The sequence below is a fragment of the Diabrotica virgifera genome, chromosome 8, assembly GCF_917563875.1.
Source record: "Diabrotica virgifera virgifera chromosome 8, PGI_DIABVI_V3a".
Lineage (NCBI taxonomy): Eukaryota > Metazoa > Arthropoda > Insecta > Coleoptera > Chrysomelidae > Diabrotica > Diabrotica virgifera.
Window position 1 is genome coordinate 35,678,035 of NC_065450.1, and position 15,842 is coordinate 35,693,876.

Genomic DNA, 15,842 nt, shown 5'->3' on the forward strand with positions numbered 1-15,842 from the left:
GAAGCATTTCACCTCGCAATTTTTACAGAATGGATCGATTTGCTTGAAAATTTGAGAATAAGTAGTGGATAGTCCAAGGATCAAAATCTATATGATGCCGAAATGCTCCTTTTCCATGGGGTCAGTTGCCACCCCATCTTAAGGGTGGAAATTTTTTATTACATTTTGACTTCAAAAGTTGATAAAAACATTCATTCTAAGCAAAAAATGTTTTATACATTTTTTTGCTAAAATTAATACTTTTCGATTTATTCGCTATCGAAAGTGTTAGTTTTATATAGAAAAATCAATGTTTTTCGATATATACTCATTTACCATTCACTCAATTTTTGCCGTAGAAAAAATTTTTTCAAACCAAGTTCTTGGGAATTAAATAACCTACAAGTTCATATTAAAACATTTTTTCGTATATCTGATGCTAATCTTTCTATATTGAAGAAAATGGCATTTTTACCAAACTACAAAAAGTCGTTATTCGCTTTTAACTCTAGTTTTTTAAAAACTAATTATTCGAAGCCAGTCAAACTTTTAAAATCTATTAACAATACATAAAAAAAGAAGAATTATTAAGGCCAATGACTAAAAGCAAAGCTAACTTACATTATTATGCTTCCAATTGGATTTCTTTTTTTTTTTTTTGAAAAAAATATATTGATTTTTTAACCGTAACCTTTTTAATTTTTATCTTAGAAAGTTTGTTAAAAAATAATTTGGTAGGTTTTTACAAGATCTATAAGACTGTGAATACCAAATCCTTTTAAAATCCTCAGTCGCAAGAAGCGGTGACTTTGAAAGGGTTGGTAAAGGTGATTTTTGCATGTTATTACAAGTTTTAATTGCCAATAGCTCACTCAATTTTGACCGTAGAGAAAATTCTTGCAAACCAAGTTCTTGTGAATTAAATAAGCTACAATTTTATATTTAAATATTTTCTTGTATCTCTGATGATAATCTTTCTATTCTGAAGAAAAAGGAATTTTTTACCAAACTTCAAAAATTCAATATTTGCTTTTGACTCCATTTTTTTTTAAACTAATCATTCTAAACCAGTTAAACTTCTAGAACCTATTAACAATACATAAGTAAAGAAGAAGAAATGAGGTCAATGACTAATTTTAATCAGGGTGGTGATTAGGGGTTTGCTTTCGATCACTTTTTCGCTGAAAAATATAGGGTCTGACATTCTTTTCATTATAAGCCCCCTAATTTTTGAGCTAAAGACTTTTTTTTATTTCTGAAGATAGATATTTTTAAATACTTCAAATTGGTTTAAACAAGTGATCCTCGAAAAATGCATAGTTTTCCCGTCTTTGCACTTAGAAACTACAATATTTAGCATTTGCCGAAGAAGACCTAACATATATTAAAGTATAGCTCGATTACTATTTGTCTTAAAGAAAATTTAAAAACACGGTTTTGTTGATTTTTTCAAAAGGTACATTTTTTTAAGCAAAGATGTTTTGATAAAACAAAAACTTTTTGAGTTATTTGCAGGAAACTGATTAAAAACATTCATTTTTTTTAATATAAAACTAACACTTTCGATAGCGAATAAATAGAAAACTATTACTTTTATCAAACAAATGTATAGAACATTTTTTGCTTAGAATGAATGTTTTTACCAACTTTTGCGGTCAAAATATAATAAAACATTTTCACCCCCGACATGGGGTGGCAACCACCCCCATGGTAAAAGCGCCTTTTGGCATCATATAGATTTTGATGCTTGGACTATCCACTAATTATTTTCAAATTTTCAAGCAAATCGATCCATTCTGTAAAAATTGCGAGGTTTTGTCCTATTTTAAGCTTCATTACTTGGACTATAATATGATATACATATTGGCATAGTATGTAAAACTACATATTGGCATAGTATGTAAATAATATTATTACGTATATTCGGTACACTTATTTCGACTAGCCACCAATGATCGGTTATTAGAATATCCCGGTTATAAGAATATTTTTGCCTGGTACAAAGGCTATTCCAATAAGCTGGTTCGACTGTATTGGGCATTTTAATAAGTCCAACACGTAGAACATGTCAAATGACAGGAATATTATTGGTGGTAAAGAGCAGTCTGATTTTTGCATGAGAGTTTAATGAAAGGGTAACAAATCGATTGGAAGTTCTGTCCGACAAAATACACGTAGACAAGGCGAGAACGACGGGTTCGTTGGAAAAAATATGCAAAAAAATCTCATGGGAATAATCACATTCGTGAGACACCCCAGAATAAGGTTCAAGAAGTCGCCCACGCGAAAAGTGGTTCAATTTTTTTTAACAATTTTTTTAATCAAATTGCAATAATCAATATTTTTGGCCCGCAGAATTTTTTTATATTTCTCGGACCATCCTGGACAGAAAAGTTTTCTTATAATTTTTCTCTAAAGTTAATCGTGTTCGAGTTATAAGCAATTTAAACTTTGAAAACGCTAAAATGTCCATTTTTAAGACTTAATAACTCGGTTAAAAATGATTATTATGAAAGTCGGAAAGTGACTAAATCAAACTTAAAGCCCATCCCTCATGGTTCTGAATAAATTTGTGTCATTAATTTATTACTAAGCTGTTATTTTTAATTATTAATAATGAGTGGTAAGATCGTATTGACGCGGCTGTAAATGTGAGTGCGAGTGAGATGCGCCATTGGACTGCCTGAATGGCATCTCTTTCGCACTCATCATGGACGGCCGCCTAATACGTGCATGTCGCTCATTATTTTTACTTAAAAATAACAGCTTAGTAATCAAATAATGACAAAAATTGCTTCAGAATTTTGTAGGGGGGGGGGCTTTAATCTTTGATTGAGTTATTTTCTGACTTTCATAGTAATAACTATTAACCGAGTAATTAAGCCTTGAAAATCGCCATTTTTCTTTTTTTCAATTAGAAAATGCTTTTGCCTCGAAAACGATTAAATTTAGAGAAAAATTATAAGAGACCTTTTTTATCCAGAATGGTCCAAAAATCCTAAAAAAAATTGTTTCGGACAAAAATATTGATTTTTACAATTTGATTAAAAAAAAATTGTTAAAAAAATTTAGATCACTTTTAGCGTGGGGGACTTCTTGAATCTTATTCTGGAATGTCTCACGAATGTGATTATGCAGAAAAATCTCATGGGAATATTTTTTCCAAAGAACCCGCCGTTTTCGCCTTGTCTAACGGGAAGTTTTCGTAGTCTGACGTTCGAAACCTGTAACCTGTTCCACAATTAAAAGTTCCCTTCTTCCAGTGTTCCCGTACATCAAAGTTTGTCCGACTAGACACCGTTAAGCTATTTACAAATTTTCAGCTTGCTGTTAATAAACTTTATTTTGGTACGAGGGATCCAGGCGTACAACAAAATATATCGAGTGTAAAAAAGTAGGTAATCGTTCGATACATTGTCAGATATTGTTTCATAATTTGACCGTGATTGGGTCTATTGCATTGTGATTACGGTAGGTTATTAAATTATATATAAAGCTTAATAACTTTAGTGTACTTCAGTTTCTGATATTGGTTTCGATCAGTAATAAGTATGTACTCAAAAGTAAGTACCATCAATGAATATACACTCACCGGCACAAAATTCCGCCACTAAAAATTTTTTATTAAGTTCGACGATTTATAATTTTATTATTTGTACTCCGATTTTCAAGATTCTTGCATCAGTTTGTAGGTGCGTGTATTGATATCGTTTGTTATTATTCCGGTAATAAAATTTTTTTGCTTAGATGGCATTATACGGGGGTGAATGGAAGTGTTGTATTTTCTCCTAACTTTAAAAAATTCTATGCCAAAATTGATAGGCTGATTTTGTTTCATATTCCTTTCGTATTATCTCGGAGGCACACCTAAAATTTTGTTTTTTTAAACTATCCCAATATCTCTTTTGTAGGAACTGTAAATAAAACATTGCTTTGAAGGTTTGTTTGAAAATTTGAGAATAACTAGTGAATAGTCCAAGAATCAAAATCTATATGATGCCGAAAGGCGCTTTTACCACGGGCGTGGTTGCCACCCCATCTCGGCGGTGGATTTTTTTATTATATTTTAACCGTAAAAGTTGGTAAAAAAATTCATTCTAAGCAAAAAACGTTCTATACATTTTTTTGATAAAATTATTAGTTTTCGATTTATTCGCTATCGAAAGCGTTAGTATTATATCGAAAAAATCAATGTTTTTAATAAGTTTTCTGCTAATATCTCCAAAAGTTGTCGTTTTACCAAAACAACTTTACTTAACAAAAATGTACCTTTTGAAAAAACAAACAAAACCGTTTTTTTTTTATTTTCTTCATGACCAATAGTAATTGAGCTATACCTACTTTATTATATGTTAGCTCTTCTTCGTCAAATGCTAAAATATTGTAGTTTCAAAGTCAAAAGACGGAAAAACTATGCATTTTTCGAGGATAACTTGTTCAAACTAATTTAATGAATTTAAAAATATCTATCTCCAGAAATAAAAAAAGTCTCTAGCTCAAAAATTAAGTGACATAATGAAAAGAATGCCAGTCCCTATGTTTTTCAGCGAAAAAGTAATCGGAAGCAACCCCCTAATCACCACCCTAAATAAAATTAGTCATTGACCTTATTTGGTTTTCTTTATTTATGTAATATTAATAGGTTCTAGAAGTTTGACCGGTTTAGAATGATTAGTTTTTAAAAAATGGAGTTAAAAGCGAATAACAATTTTTTGTAGTTTGGAAAAAATGGCCTTTTCTTCAGGATAGAAAGATTATTATCGGAGATACGAAAAAATGTTTAAATACGAAACTGGAGTTTATTTAATTCTCAAGAAACTGGTTTGCAAAATTTGTTTCGACGGCAAAAATTTAGCGAGCTATTGACAATTAAATCTTGTAATAACATGCAAAAACCACCTTTACCAAACCTTTAAAAGTCACCTCTTTTTGCGACTGAGTATTCTAAAAAGATTTAGTATCAATAGGCTTATAGATCTTGTAAAAACCTATTAAATTCTTTTTACCAAGCTTTCCCAGATAAAAAATAAAAAGTCGCGGTTAAACAATCAATATATTAAAAAAAAAAAAAAAAGAGGAGAAATCCAATTGGAAGCATAATATTGTAAGTTAGCGGTGTTTTTAGTCATTGACCTTATTCATTATTCTTTATTTATTATTAATAGATTCTAGAAGTTTGACTGGCTTAGAATGATTAGTTTTAAAAAAACTGGAGTTAAAAGCGAATAACGAATTTTTGTAGTTTGGCAAAAAAATTAATTTTCTTCAGAATAGAAAGATTAGCATTAGAAAAACGAAAACATGTTTAAATAGTAGGTTTCTCAATTCCCAAGAATTTGGTTTGAAAAAATTTTTTCTACGGCAAAAATTTAGTGAATCGTAAATGAGTATATCGAAAAACATTGATTTTTTCGATATAAAGATAACACTTTCTATAGCGAATAAATCGAAAACAATTAACTTTAAAGAATAAATGTTTTTATCAACTTTTGCGGTCAAAATATAATAAAATATTTCCACCCCCGAGATGGGGTGGCAACCACCCCCATGGTAAAAGCGCCTTTCGGCATCATATAGATTTTGATCCATGGACTATCCACATCCACTACTTATTCTCAAATTTTCAAGCAAATCGATTCATTCTGTAAAAATTGCGAGGTGAAAAGCTTCGGTTCCTGGGCTATATTAGCTGCTATCTGTATTTTCTACGATCCTCAAGATGGACGGCTTCATATAAAGACTTCATATGTGTCTACCCACCGTTGGAGATCTGAGTATTTTTTAGACTTTTTTTTATAGAATTTGGATTTAGATTCCTGAAACATTCTATGTGGTTTTTTTAATTCTCCATTATACTCTTGATTGGCTTCAAGTTGTGGCTTGAACTCTTTTTAACTTTTTTAAATGGTTGTTTATGACTTTCATAGTGGTTTACATGTTGGTCAAGTACTTGTATATGGTTGCTCAGTCAAGGAGCTAATGTATAAGTTGACCGCCTGCAAAACTAGCATAGACTCCCTTCGGTTTTTTAAATTAGATTTTTTTTGTATAACACCAACAGAACAAAAGCTCATTTTTTTAGGAAGGGATGCCCAGTGAATCCCTTACAGGCCTATTCTTGCCGACACTTTGGTTGTTTTATCTCTGATTTACACACTGTACCGTAATGGAGTAACTACATTATGTTTAATGAAAATTTCACATTTTCTTTCTGATTTCTGGTTATACCCAAATTTTCCAAAGTTTTACAAAGCTTTAATTTGTATTTTATTTTTTATATTTTTTCAGATCTTGTCAGTTTTGACTCTTGCTGCTGTGGCACAGGCCGGTGTTTTGGACTATTCACATGGCCATGCCACTTCATACGCTTCTTCTAACTTAGGTCTTGGACAAGGACACGCCGTACCAGTGGTTGCCCATGGATACAATGCACCGGTCCTTTCACATGGGGCCTCTGCACACCATGACGTAGATTACTATGTAAGTTGGTTACAAATGTTTTATTAAATTATAATATTATTAGTTTCAATATGTATCTAGTCACTTCAAATATTTTAATTTTCAAAGACAGTAAAACATAACTATCTGGAACCTGTTTGACGCAAAATCTGAAATTTGACAGAGTTTTGAGTTTGGCGATTTGAGGTGAGTTTTTGACGATTAGGTACCTAAATTCCGCCATTAAAGCGAGAGAGACTTTGACCTGGTCATTGCTTTTGTCACCAAGACAATGAAACACAAGGAAGAGAAGGAGAGGCGTCTGCAGACGGGATGACCACTATATTTATTTCTTTAAAATGTGTTTGTGTCGTGGCGGGCAGTCAGCGGGGGGAGGACCCTTTACATCCAAACCACACTGTCTATTTTTATTTTTACATGGTTTTACTTATTTATTTTATTGTAGTTTATTTATTTATTTACTTAATTTTATCTATACAAGTAATCGTTCCTTGAACAATTTTATATTTCTATTTCCTGTTTATGTTCTCTATCTTTACTTTTTCTTTTTCTTTTTTGCTTCTTTCCTATTCTTTCTTCTCTCTTCTCTAATTCTATCTCCGCTTTCTCTTTTCATCTCCTTTTACTCTAGTTCTTTCCTTGTATGTTATAGCATGTTTTGTATCGTTTTGGGACATTCAGTGGGGAAGGATCTTCTACATCCGACCTACACAGACTGCCCAAGTGGACTGGAGTTGCTCGTAACTGCCAACTGACATTCTCTGGCTAGTTCCATCCTGGATTGGGGCACACCCCGGTCGACCTACCCTCGCACCGGTTGAGCTAGGCGGTCGCTTCACCGGCCTGTCTGGTGCGAGGCGTGGGCGGGGGGACGGCCGAGCGACCAACTAGTCCATGGAATGCACGCTAGAAGTGCCGGAGGGGAGCTATGAGTAAGGTCGACGGGTCAGATATGCTAGCTAAGAGCGGTTCCAGACCCGTCGGCTGGAGAAAGAGGAGGTGGGTTTAGTCGGTAGGCGGCTCGTGATACTTAGAGAGCGGGCCGAATCCGACACACCTGGGACACCTTCCCAGACGGTCTTAAGAAGATTCCCACCTCCCAAAAAAAAGGTACCTAAGTTCCATTTTTTTCAGACCTGGATCGTAAAAAAGTTTATTAATAGCCAGCTGAAAATTTGTTAATAGCTTAACGGTGTCTAGTCGGGCAAAGTTTGATGTACGGGAACAGGAGAACTTTTAATTGTGGAACAGGTTACAGGTTTAGAACGTGAGACTACGAAAACGTCCCATGTATTTTGTCGGACAGAACTTCCAATTGATTTGTTACCCTTTCATTAAACTCTCATGCAAACATCAGACTGCTATTTGTCACCAACATAATTCCTGTCATTTGACATATGTTCTATGTATGGTACTTATTAACATGCCCAACATTTTTGTTGGACAAACAGTTTTTCATATATTATATTATAAAGCTTGCTATTGAATAAACATAAAAACGACCTGCTAGTTTTCACAATTATAAACTTGTCAGTCACTTGTAAATCACGTTCCACAATTAAAGCTTCCCCTGTTCCAGTGTTATCATACATCAAAGTTTGTCCGACTATACACCGTTAAGCTATTAACCAGAGAGCAGTCGCGCTGTTAGAAAAAATCTAACATTTTACCATTTTTCGTGATAACTCGATGAAAAATTTTGCAACATAATCTTCCACTCGTAAGTGCCTCGAGGAAGGGTGTAGTAATGCGTAGGTTTATTTTTAAAAAAATTTTCTTTTTCTTCTTCTTCTTTTTGTGGAATTTATAACTTTGGTGAGAACCAGTTGGCATTAATAATTGTTAGAAATAATATTTCTAAAATAACAAGTAAATAAAAATACTATAAAATAAAAGTTTGTTGTAAATTTGAATTTATATTCGTATTGTTAGATAAAATCTAACGCGCGACTGCTTACGTGACAGAAGTGAGCGCGACTGTTCCCGTGTTAATAAATTTTCAGCTTGCTATTAATAAACTTTTTTTTGGTACGCGGGATCCAGGTCCATCACGGGGTCTTAGAGCGTAGAGTTATCTTAAAGAAGCTCCTGAAAGTGCCCAAGCCTGTGCTCCAAAATAATAGGATCTGATGATAGAGTTTGTGATCCGGAAATGGTAAACCGTCATTTTTCAAAATAGCCTTTATCTTTTTGCTAGGCTTCCCTATGAGTTAATTTATTTCAGTAGAGTGGTTACATTGGCAGTTTATGTTGGTAGCAAGATGTGTGTGTAGCTGATTACCCTACTTCCATAAAGTTAGCAAAACAAAGTCAGCAGAACACAGTAGCTGTGTTCTGCTGACTCAGTAGCTGTTTAGCCTACGTCCATCAAGTTAGTACAACAAAGTCAGCAGAACACAGTTGTTATTATTATACCATAATTAAGTCTTAATAAAATGCAAATTTAATGTTGCACAAGAAAAAAAATTATTGCTCCTTAAAAGTTATCGCGTGTTCTGCTAAGTTAATTTCAAGCTAGCAGAAGAGTAGTTAAAAAAATTATAAACCATTTCTAATTGAATAATAGACTATTCTCTAAATTAAATGCAAATTTAATGTTCCAAGAAAAAATTTATTGCCCTTTTTGTTTAAAGTTATCGCATGTTCTGCCAACTTGATTTCACGCTAGCAGAACAATAGTTTAAACCAGCGGCGGCTCGTGGGTCAATCTTCAGGGGGGTCATTTTGGTTTGAAAACTTCAAACTGTTGATTTTTTAAAGTATTTAAAAGATCTTTTAGCATTTATATTTTAGATAAAAAATACAGACTTAGATAAAACTCAATACTATTTACCCTAATTTTCCGAAAATTAAATTTGTCTTTTTTTAGAGTAAATCTTTTAAAAAATATAGGAAAAATGGTATGAACAGGTTATTGACTGATATATAGATAGGAATATTTATAGTATAATAAATTGTAAATTTATTAAAACGAAACTTACTTTAAATATTTTTATATTTTAAGTCAATTCTTCTATCCTTTAGTTCTGCAAAATAGTCTATGACCTTCTCATTGAAATTTGGAATGCTCTTGACAAGCGTTTTCTCGATGCTCAGCATAGACAAGGCACTAAGTCTAGGTTGTCCCATCGTATTACGCAGGAATGTTTTTACTCTTTTTAAAGTAGAAAAACATCTCTCACTTTCCACGGTTGTCATAGGGAGTGTGCACAAAATATTTAATAACTTCACTGCTTCAGAAAATGTTTCAGACAAATTCATGTTAATAAAAAGCTGAAGTATGGCTACTGCACCAGCACTATTGCGAAAATCCTCACGACAATATAAGACTTCAAGTTCCGATTTTAGTTTGGAAATATTCACTGTGGGATAATTAGCCGTCACCATTTTTAAAATATTTTGCGGAAAGTTGGTAGTGTATGCTTCAAATTTCTCTATGTAGAATAACTGTGAAATCATGAGATGATCATTGAAACTAAACCTGTGATTTATTTCAGATATAATAATATCACAAATTTCAAGTGCAGTTCGTCGCTTTGGATCCTCTGCAGTAGTTTTTCTTTTTTTTGCTGTTGATGTGCTTGGTACTTCTGATTCCAAAATAGTATTTCTAATTATTTGGATATTGTTGTTAAAAGACAGGATACAATTTTTGACAGATATAACATCAATGTCTCGCATTTGCAATTGTTTAAACAATATATCAACATGGGGCATTATTTTATGGAAAAAATTTAACCAAAATAAAAAATGCTCATCTTCCAAATGTCTTTTTAAACCAGTTGCTTGATTTATATTGTTACCATCTTGCTCCTCATCAATAATTTCCTCTAAGCAAGATTTTAAATCATCTTTATAAGTGTATACAATTTCAACACATTTTGTATTGAAAGCCCATCGAGTAGGCGCAGCTTTAGGTAGCCTTACTTTAACCACTCTATCCAGAACCATCGTACGTTTTGGAGATCGGCCGAAAAAGGACGAAAATCCGTGTAAATTTGCAAAAAATATTTTTATCGGTTTGTGTTGACTCGCCGCTTTTTGGAGGATAAGATTAAATTGATGGGCATAGCAGTGAATGAAGTGTGCATTTGGGTATATTTCTTTAATTTTTGTTTGTACTCCTCCCAGTTTACCGCTCATGACTGATGCACCATCGTAACTTTGGGCAATCAATTTTTCAGGTGCTTCATTAATTTTTAATAATTGAAGTTCTTCCAATATTACATTAGTTAAATGTTGTGCTGTAGTACCTAGGGGGTTAACAAATTTCCAAAATCTTTCATGTACAAACCAGTTAATACATATCGCAATATGATAATCATCTGCGTTTTATTGGAGCTGTCTGTGGTCTCATCTACTTGAATGGCCACAAAATTTGTCTGGCCAATCTCCTTCATGATATGAGTATGCACAATGGCTAACATTGATTCTAAAATATCGTTCTGAATTGTTTTCGATGTTCCTTTAAATACTGTACTTTTTTCAATGTGTTCTTTAAACATTAAATCCAGTTCAGAAACAAAATCGATAAGGCCCAGAAAAATTCCACGATTATTGGAGCTGTCACTTTCGTCATGACCGCGCAATGCAATTTCGAAAACTCCACAAAATTTTACACAGTCGATTAGTTTGTTTAAAATATACCTATTTTTAGATACCAATTCATTAAAGTCATGCACAGATTTACGATATACACTATCAAGTTGCTGTCTTATGTTAACACGTCCTAAACTTGCGTAACTCATTGATGAATTTATATGAGTAGTTGAAGAGGCATGTTTTGTAATTTTCACTTTTAAATGCTTAATGTCAGTTACTCCATTTTTCGCCCATACAGCGTCATTCGAAAACAGTAAACACGGATAGCAAAAAAATGCATTTCTCACACTGCAGCCACAAATCCAATCACACAAATTGTACATTGATTCTTTAAAATATCTTTGAATGTCCTTACCCCTATCCTTTGTTGTTTGTTTTAAATTCATGTTTGGTTTTGGTCGACCACTTTCTTTTTTCTCAAGCCGCCGTTCATAATTTAGTGTTCCAGCAGATTTTAAGGCAATTATTTCGTCAACAACACTCATCTTGTTTTTGTTACAATCACAAAAAAATCCAACAAAACAAAATAAATTACGCAAATACGCCGCGATCGATATAGACCTGCCGTGAAGTGCGGTCAGCAGACGGTAACTAACTAAACGTGAGGCCGTCGACTCTACTAGAGGTATACGACGGAAAGGTCACTCCCACTCTCGCCCACGAAATTGCTATCTGCCGTCTCTTTTCTATTTTACATGCATTTGTCCATAAGCCATAAGAACTGTATATAGACAATTTAAAATACGGCCCAGCCACGGGCTTGTGTATAGCGCGAGGCGCGACGTTATTATATCTATTATATTTGTTTTGCCAATGCAGACTGCTGAGAGAGAATTTTATATTTCAGAGTGAAGTTTTAGATAAAAGATATTTTTAATAAAATTGGTATTTTTATGAGATTATTTTAGGGGGGTCATTGACCAATTGACCCTAAGGAGGAGCCGCGCTTGGTTTAAACATTGATAAACCATTTATAAATTGAATACCAGAGTATTAAACATAAATAAATATGGTGATATGGTGGTTTTTAGTTGGTATGATTCTCCCTAGGTATTTTAGCGAATTTTTGTGAGGTAATAGGTATATTTAATAAATATCTCTTCTAAAATTTGTAGACTGTAAATTTATATACTAATATTTATGTTGAAGGCTCATCCCAAATACGAATTCAACTACGGAGTTCAAGATGGCCACACTGGAGACCACAAAACTCAACACGAAGTACGTGATGGTGACGTAGTTAAAGGTTCCTACACCGTAGCTGAACCTGATGGTACTTTTCGTACTGTCCACTACACTGCTGATGACCACAACGGTTTCAACGCTGTTGTCGAAAAATCTGGACATCCCGTTCATCCTGCTCCTGCCCAGGGAAAAATTGTTGTAGCAGGCATACCTTCATATTACCGCTAAATTATTTAAATGTTTGGTTTAGAGTGTACCTGTTTATGTTCTTATTGTTATATTTTATACTTGTTGCATTATAGTAAACATTAATATATTTTGTCGTCTTCCTTCCAATTTGATCAAAAGTAAATAACTATTCTAATTGGGAAATAAGCAATTTAACTTGACAAAATGATTTTATTAATATTTTACTAAGCAACAACATTACTGTTTAATTTATGTATTTCGTATTTTGACAAAACCTTAATAAATAGTTATTTTCCTAACTATTGCGGAAAGTACGAGACTGCCGTTGACCCGAACGACGCGATAGCGGAGTTCGGGCAAGCAGTCTAGTGCGGGGAAGACACTTTCCGCATGAGTTAGGAACAATATATTTTCTAGGGCCGTACGTTTGAAAAAAGCCACAAAAAATAGAGTTATATAAATTTTTATTTAGAAGTGAAAATACACAAATTAATTCTTTGACAAGGTTGTCAAAACCAAACCACACCAAACTTTCAATATAATGGGTTACCACGACGACGATATTGGTTTCCATGACGACGAGTAGTTGTCTACTAATCTGACTTTTAAATATTATGTCAAAATAATTTTATTTTATCGAATTATCGCGCTAATTTCATTAAATCCTGAACACAATAAGATAAATCTGAAATAAATTAGTAAATAATATCTAAATATTAGTTTATTGCGCACACCGCCGTGTGGGAAAGTGCAACTTTCGGAAACGAAATGCGTGCGTGAAAGTGGCTCTTTCAGCACGGCCGTAGAAAAATTAAATTTTCAAGTTAAATTGTGGATTATTTCCCAATTATAATAGTTATTTACAAAAATGCCACAAAGAAATAGCTTAAGAACAATATTGGTCAAAAGTTTTGTCGATTCCCATTATGCAAGAATACGATTTTATGATAAAAGTTTGGTCATGTTTGTCTTAAAAATACAACATTTAATTGTAGTTTAAGACAATATACAAACATTAGCACTACAATGAGAACATTTTTATTGCCACATTTAACTGGCATTGACTTAACAATGTCCATGTACATACTCAAAATAATAAATTAACGACTTAATAACTAGCTGTCGAACTTTGTGACAATTTCATATTTGTTGAATATTGTGCATATGATTTCTTTTTTTACTGCCTCTGTATATTTTGCAATTTTTGGAATATAATGGCACATAGGACCCATATAGATTTTAATAGTTTACTAAGATGCAATAAGCAAGCACTTGGGTGGTATTACGGCACTGTAAGGAAATAAATTACAGATTATAATGTTTATGACTTCTGAAATTTTGAAATTTTCTAATAGTCCATTTACTCAGGGTTTTGGCTCCGAATTTTAAAGAACCGCTTGGATTGACATACAATTTAGCATACACTAGTGTATGCTAAATATATACAGTGCTAGTCAAAAGTCCGTACCCCCCCTCGTAACTTTTGACCGGTTATACTTATAATAGTGAAATTTGGAGGAAGGAAATGAACGGACGTAGGCTTCTTAACTAGTCATGACAGGTGACGTAAAAGTGACAGATGACTTTACAGCGCCACTGTGACAGATAATTTTAAATGGTACCCTATGGTAAGCGATACCTCGTTTGATAGGTATTGAAAATACCCATTCAGCTATACTAATTTTGTTTGAGTTTAAGCTCATTTGGATGAATAAATGAAATAATAAAAAATTGTAGTTTCGCATTTAATTAATAAAAATTCAAACCTCCGCCTATGGTTACTTGTCAAAAAGGTTGACGATGACGTAAAAACTACTAGAGAGCTGAAAAGTGTCAACTTTTTTGACAAAATAACCATGGGCGGACATTTGAATTTTTAATAATTAAATGCGAAATTACAAAGTTATATTTATTTCATTTATTCACCAAAATCAAAATCAACTTAAACCCAAAAAAATTAGTATGACTGAATAGATATTTTCAATACCTTTCAAATGAGGTGTCACTTGCCATAAGGTCCCATTTAAAATTATCTGTCAAAGTGGCGCTGTAAAGCCATCTGTCACTATTACGTCACCTGTCATGACTAGTTAAAAAGCGTACGTCCGTTTATTTCCTCCCTCCAAATTTCACTATTATATGTATAACCGTTCAAAAGATACGAGGGGGGGTACGGACTTTTGACTAGCACTGTATATACGAAATAGTGAAGTGTACAATGTACAAATAAAGAAGCCGAAAAAGTCCTGGGGATAGAGAAATGGACATATTGCGACTCTACAGAGATATATGCTTTTATTGGACTCCTACTAACTGCAGGGCACCTGAGTGTCAACAATCATAATGTAGATATACTTGGCTGCACATGGATTCGCTCCCGGGTTCAGGTAGGAAGACCTAACCCTTCGGTCATAACTTAACTTTCGGGTATGAGTTTCGGAGCCAACTCGTGTACAATAAAAGTGGTTTTATAGGGGTTGGGAGCGAATCCATGTGCGCCGATATACTTTGGAGTGAGTTTTATATACCTACTATATTTTTTCTTTTATACTCTTTTCTCAGAAAGGTTTTCACACAATAATGAAAAGCAACAACACCGTAATCTTTTTCCAGGGTATGCGTAAATACCAATCCCTCTTTTCAAATAAAATGGCCTATCAGATTTACAAAAGATTTTATTTATTTATAGTGCAGTCACTGAAGGTTTTCATCTCCGATTTCGTTGAACCTCCATCGATTTTTATGAAAATTAGTGAGCAGTTAGAGAATACCTCAAGGAACAAAGGTGACATGATGCCAACTTGCGCTTTTACCTTGGGGGTTGATGCCACCCCTTCTCGTGGGTGAAAATTATTTTATTAAAAATAATACCATAAATCGATAGGGGGACAAATTCTAAGCAAAATTTGTTATATTAAGTTATTAACATAAATCAATACTTTTTGAGTTATTAAAGATAAACATTTTTATTTTTTCGTAAAAAAATGCATGTTTTAAAGCTGTTTCTCACGTATAACTTAAAAAGTATTAGCTTTTACAAAAAAGTTATTTTTACCAAAATTGAAGACAATAAAAAATTGAATACACTATTCACTTAAAGTACTAAACTAATGTTAATTCAAAGTGAGTTACAGGTAATTGAATGTATAATTTTTTCGATGAGTACTCAAATCTAAGTATTCAAGCTTAAATAACGGGAAAACGATGCATTTTATAAAATGTATCTGTTTGTATAACACTTATTAAAGTACTTCAGAATACCTAACAAATGAGCTCCAGAAGAAGTTAATAGCATCAAAATTAAGCAAGTTATGATGAAACTAAAATAACCCTTTCGAATTTTTTAGGAAAAACTGAAAAATAAAACATACGCCATTTCCACAAAAATTAAAAATTATAGTAATCCTTACAAAAATTTCTTTGTATTA

The 15,842-nt window shown here is 33.0% G+C and overlaps 1 protein-coding gene across 1 annotated transcript in view; it reads left to right on the forward strand.

Moving 5' to 3' along the window:
- LOC114335203 (cuticle protein-like) overlaps positions 1–13,804 on the forward strand; it is a 33,270-nt gene extending 19,466 nt beyond the window's left edge. Inside the window, exons 4-6 of the mRNA XM_050658981.1 lie at positions 3,515–3,542; positions 6,268–6,459; positions 12,190–13,804. Coding sequence (XP_050514938.1) covers positions 3,515–3,542; positions 6,268–6,459; positions 12,190–12,453 — 484 coding nt within the window. The 3' untranslated portion in view covers positions 12,454–13,804. The remainder of the gene's footprint in view (positions 1–3,514; positions 3,543–6,267; positions 6,460–12,189) is intronic.
- Positions 13,805–15,842: the final 2,038 nt, after the last annotated feature.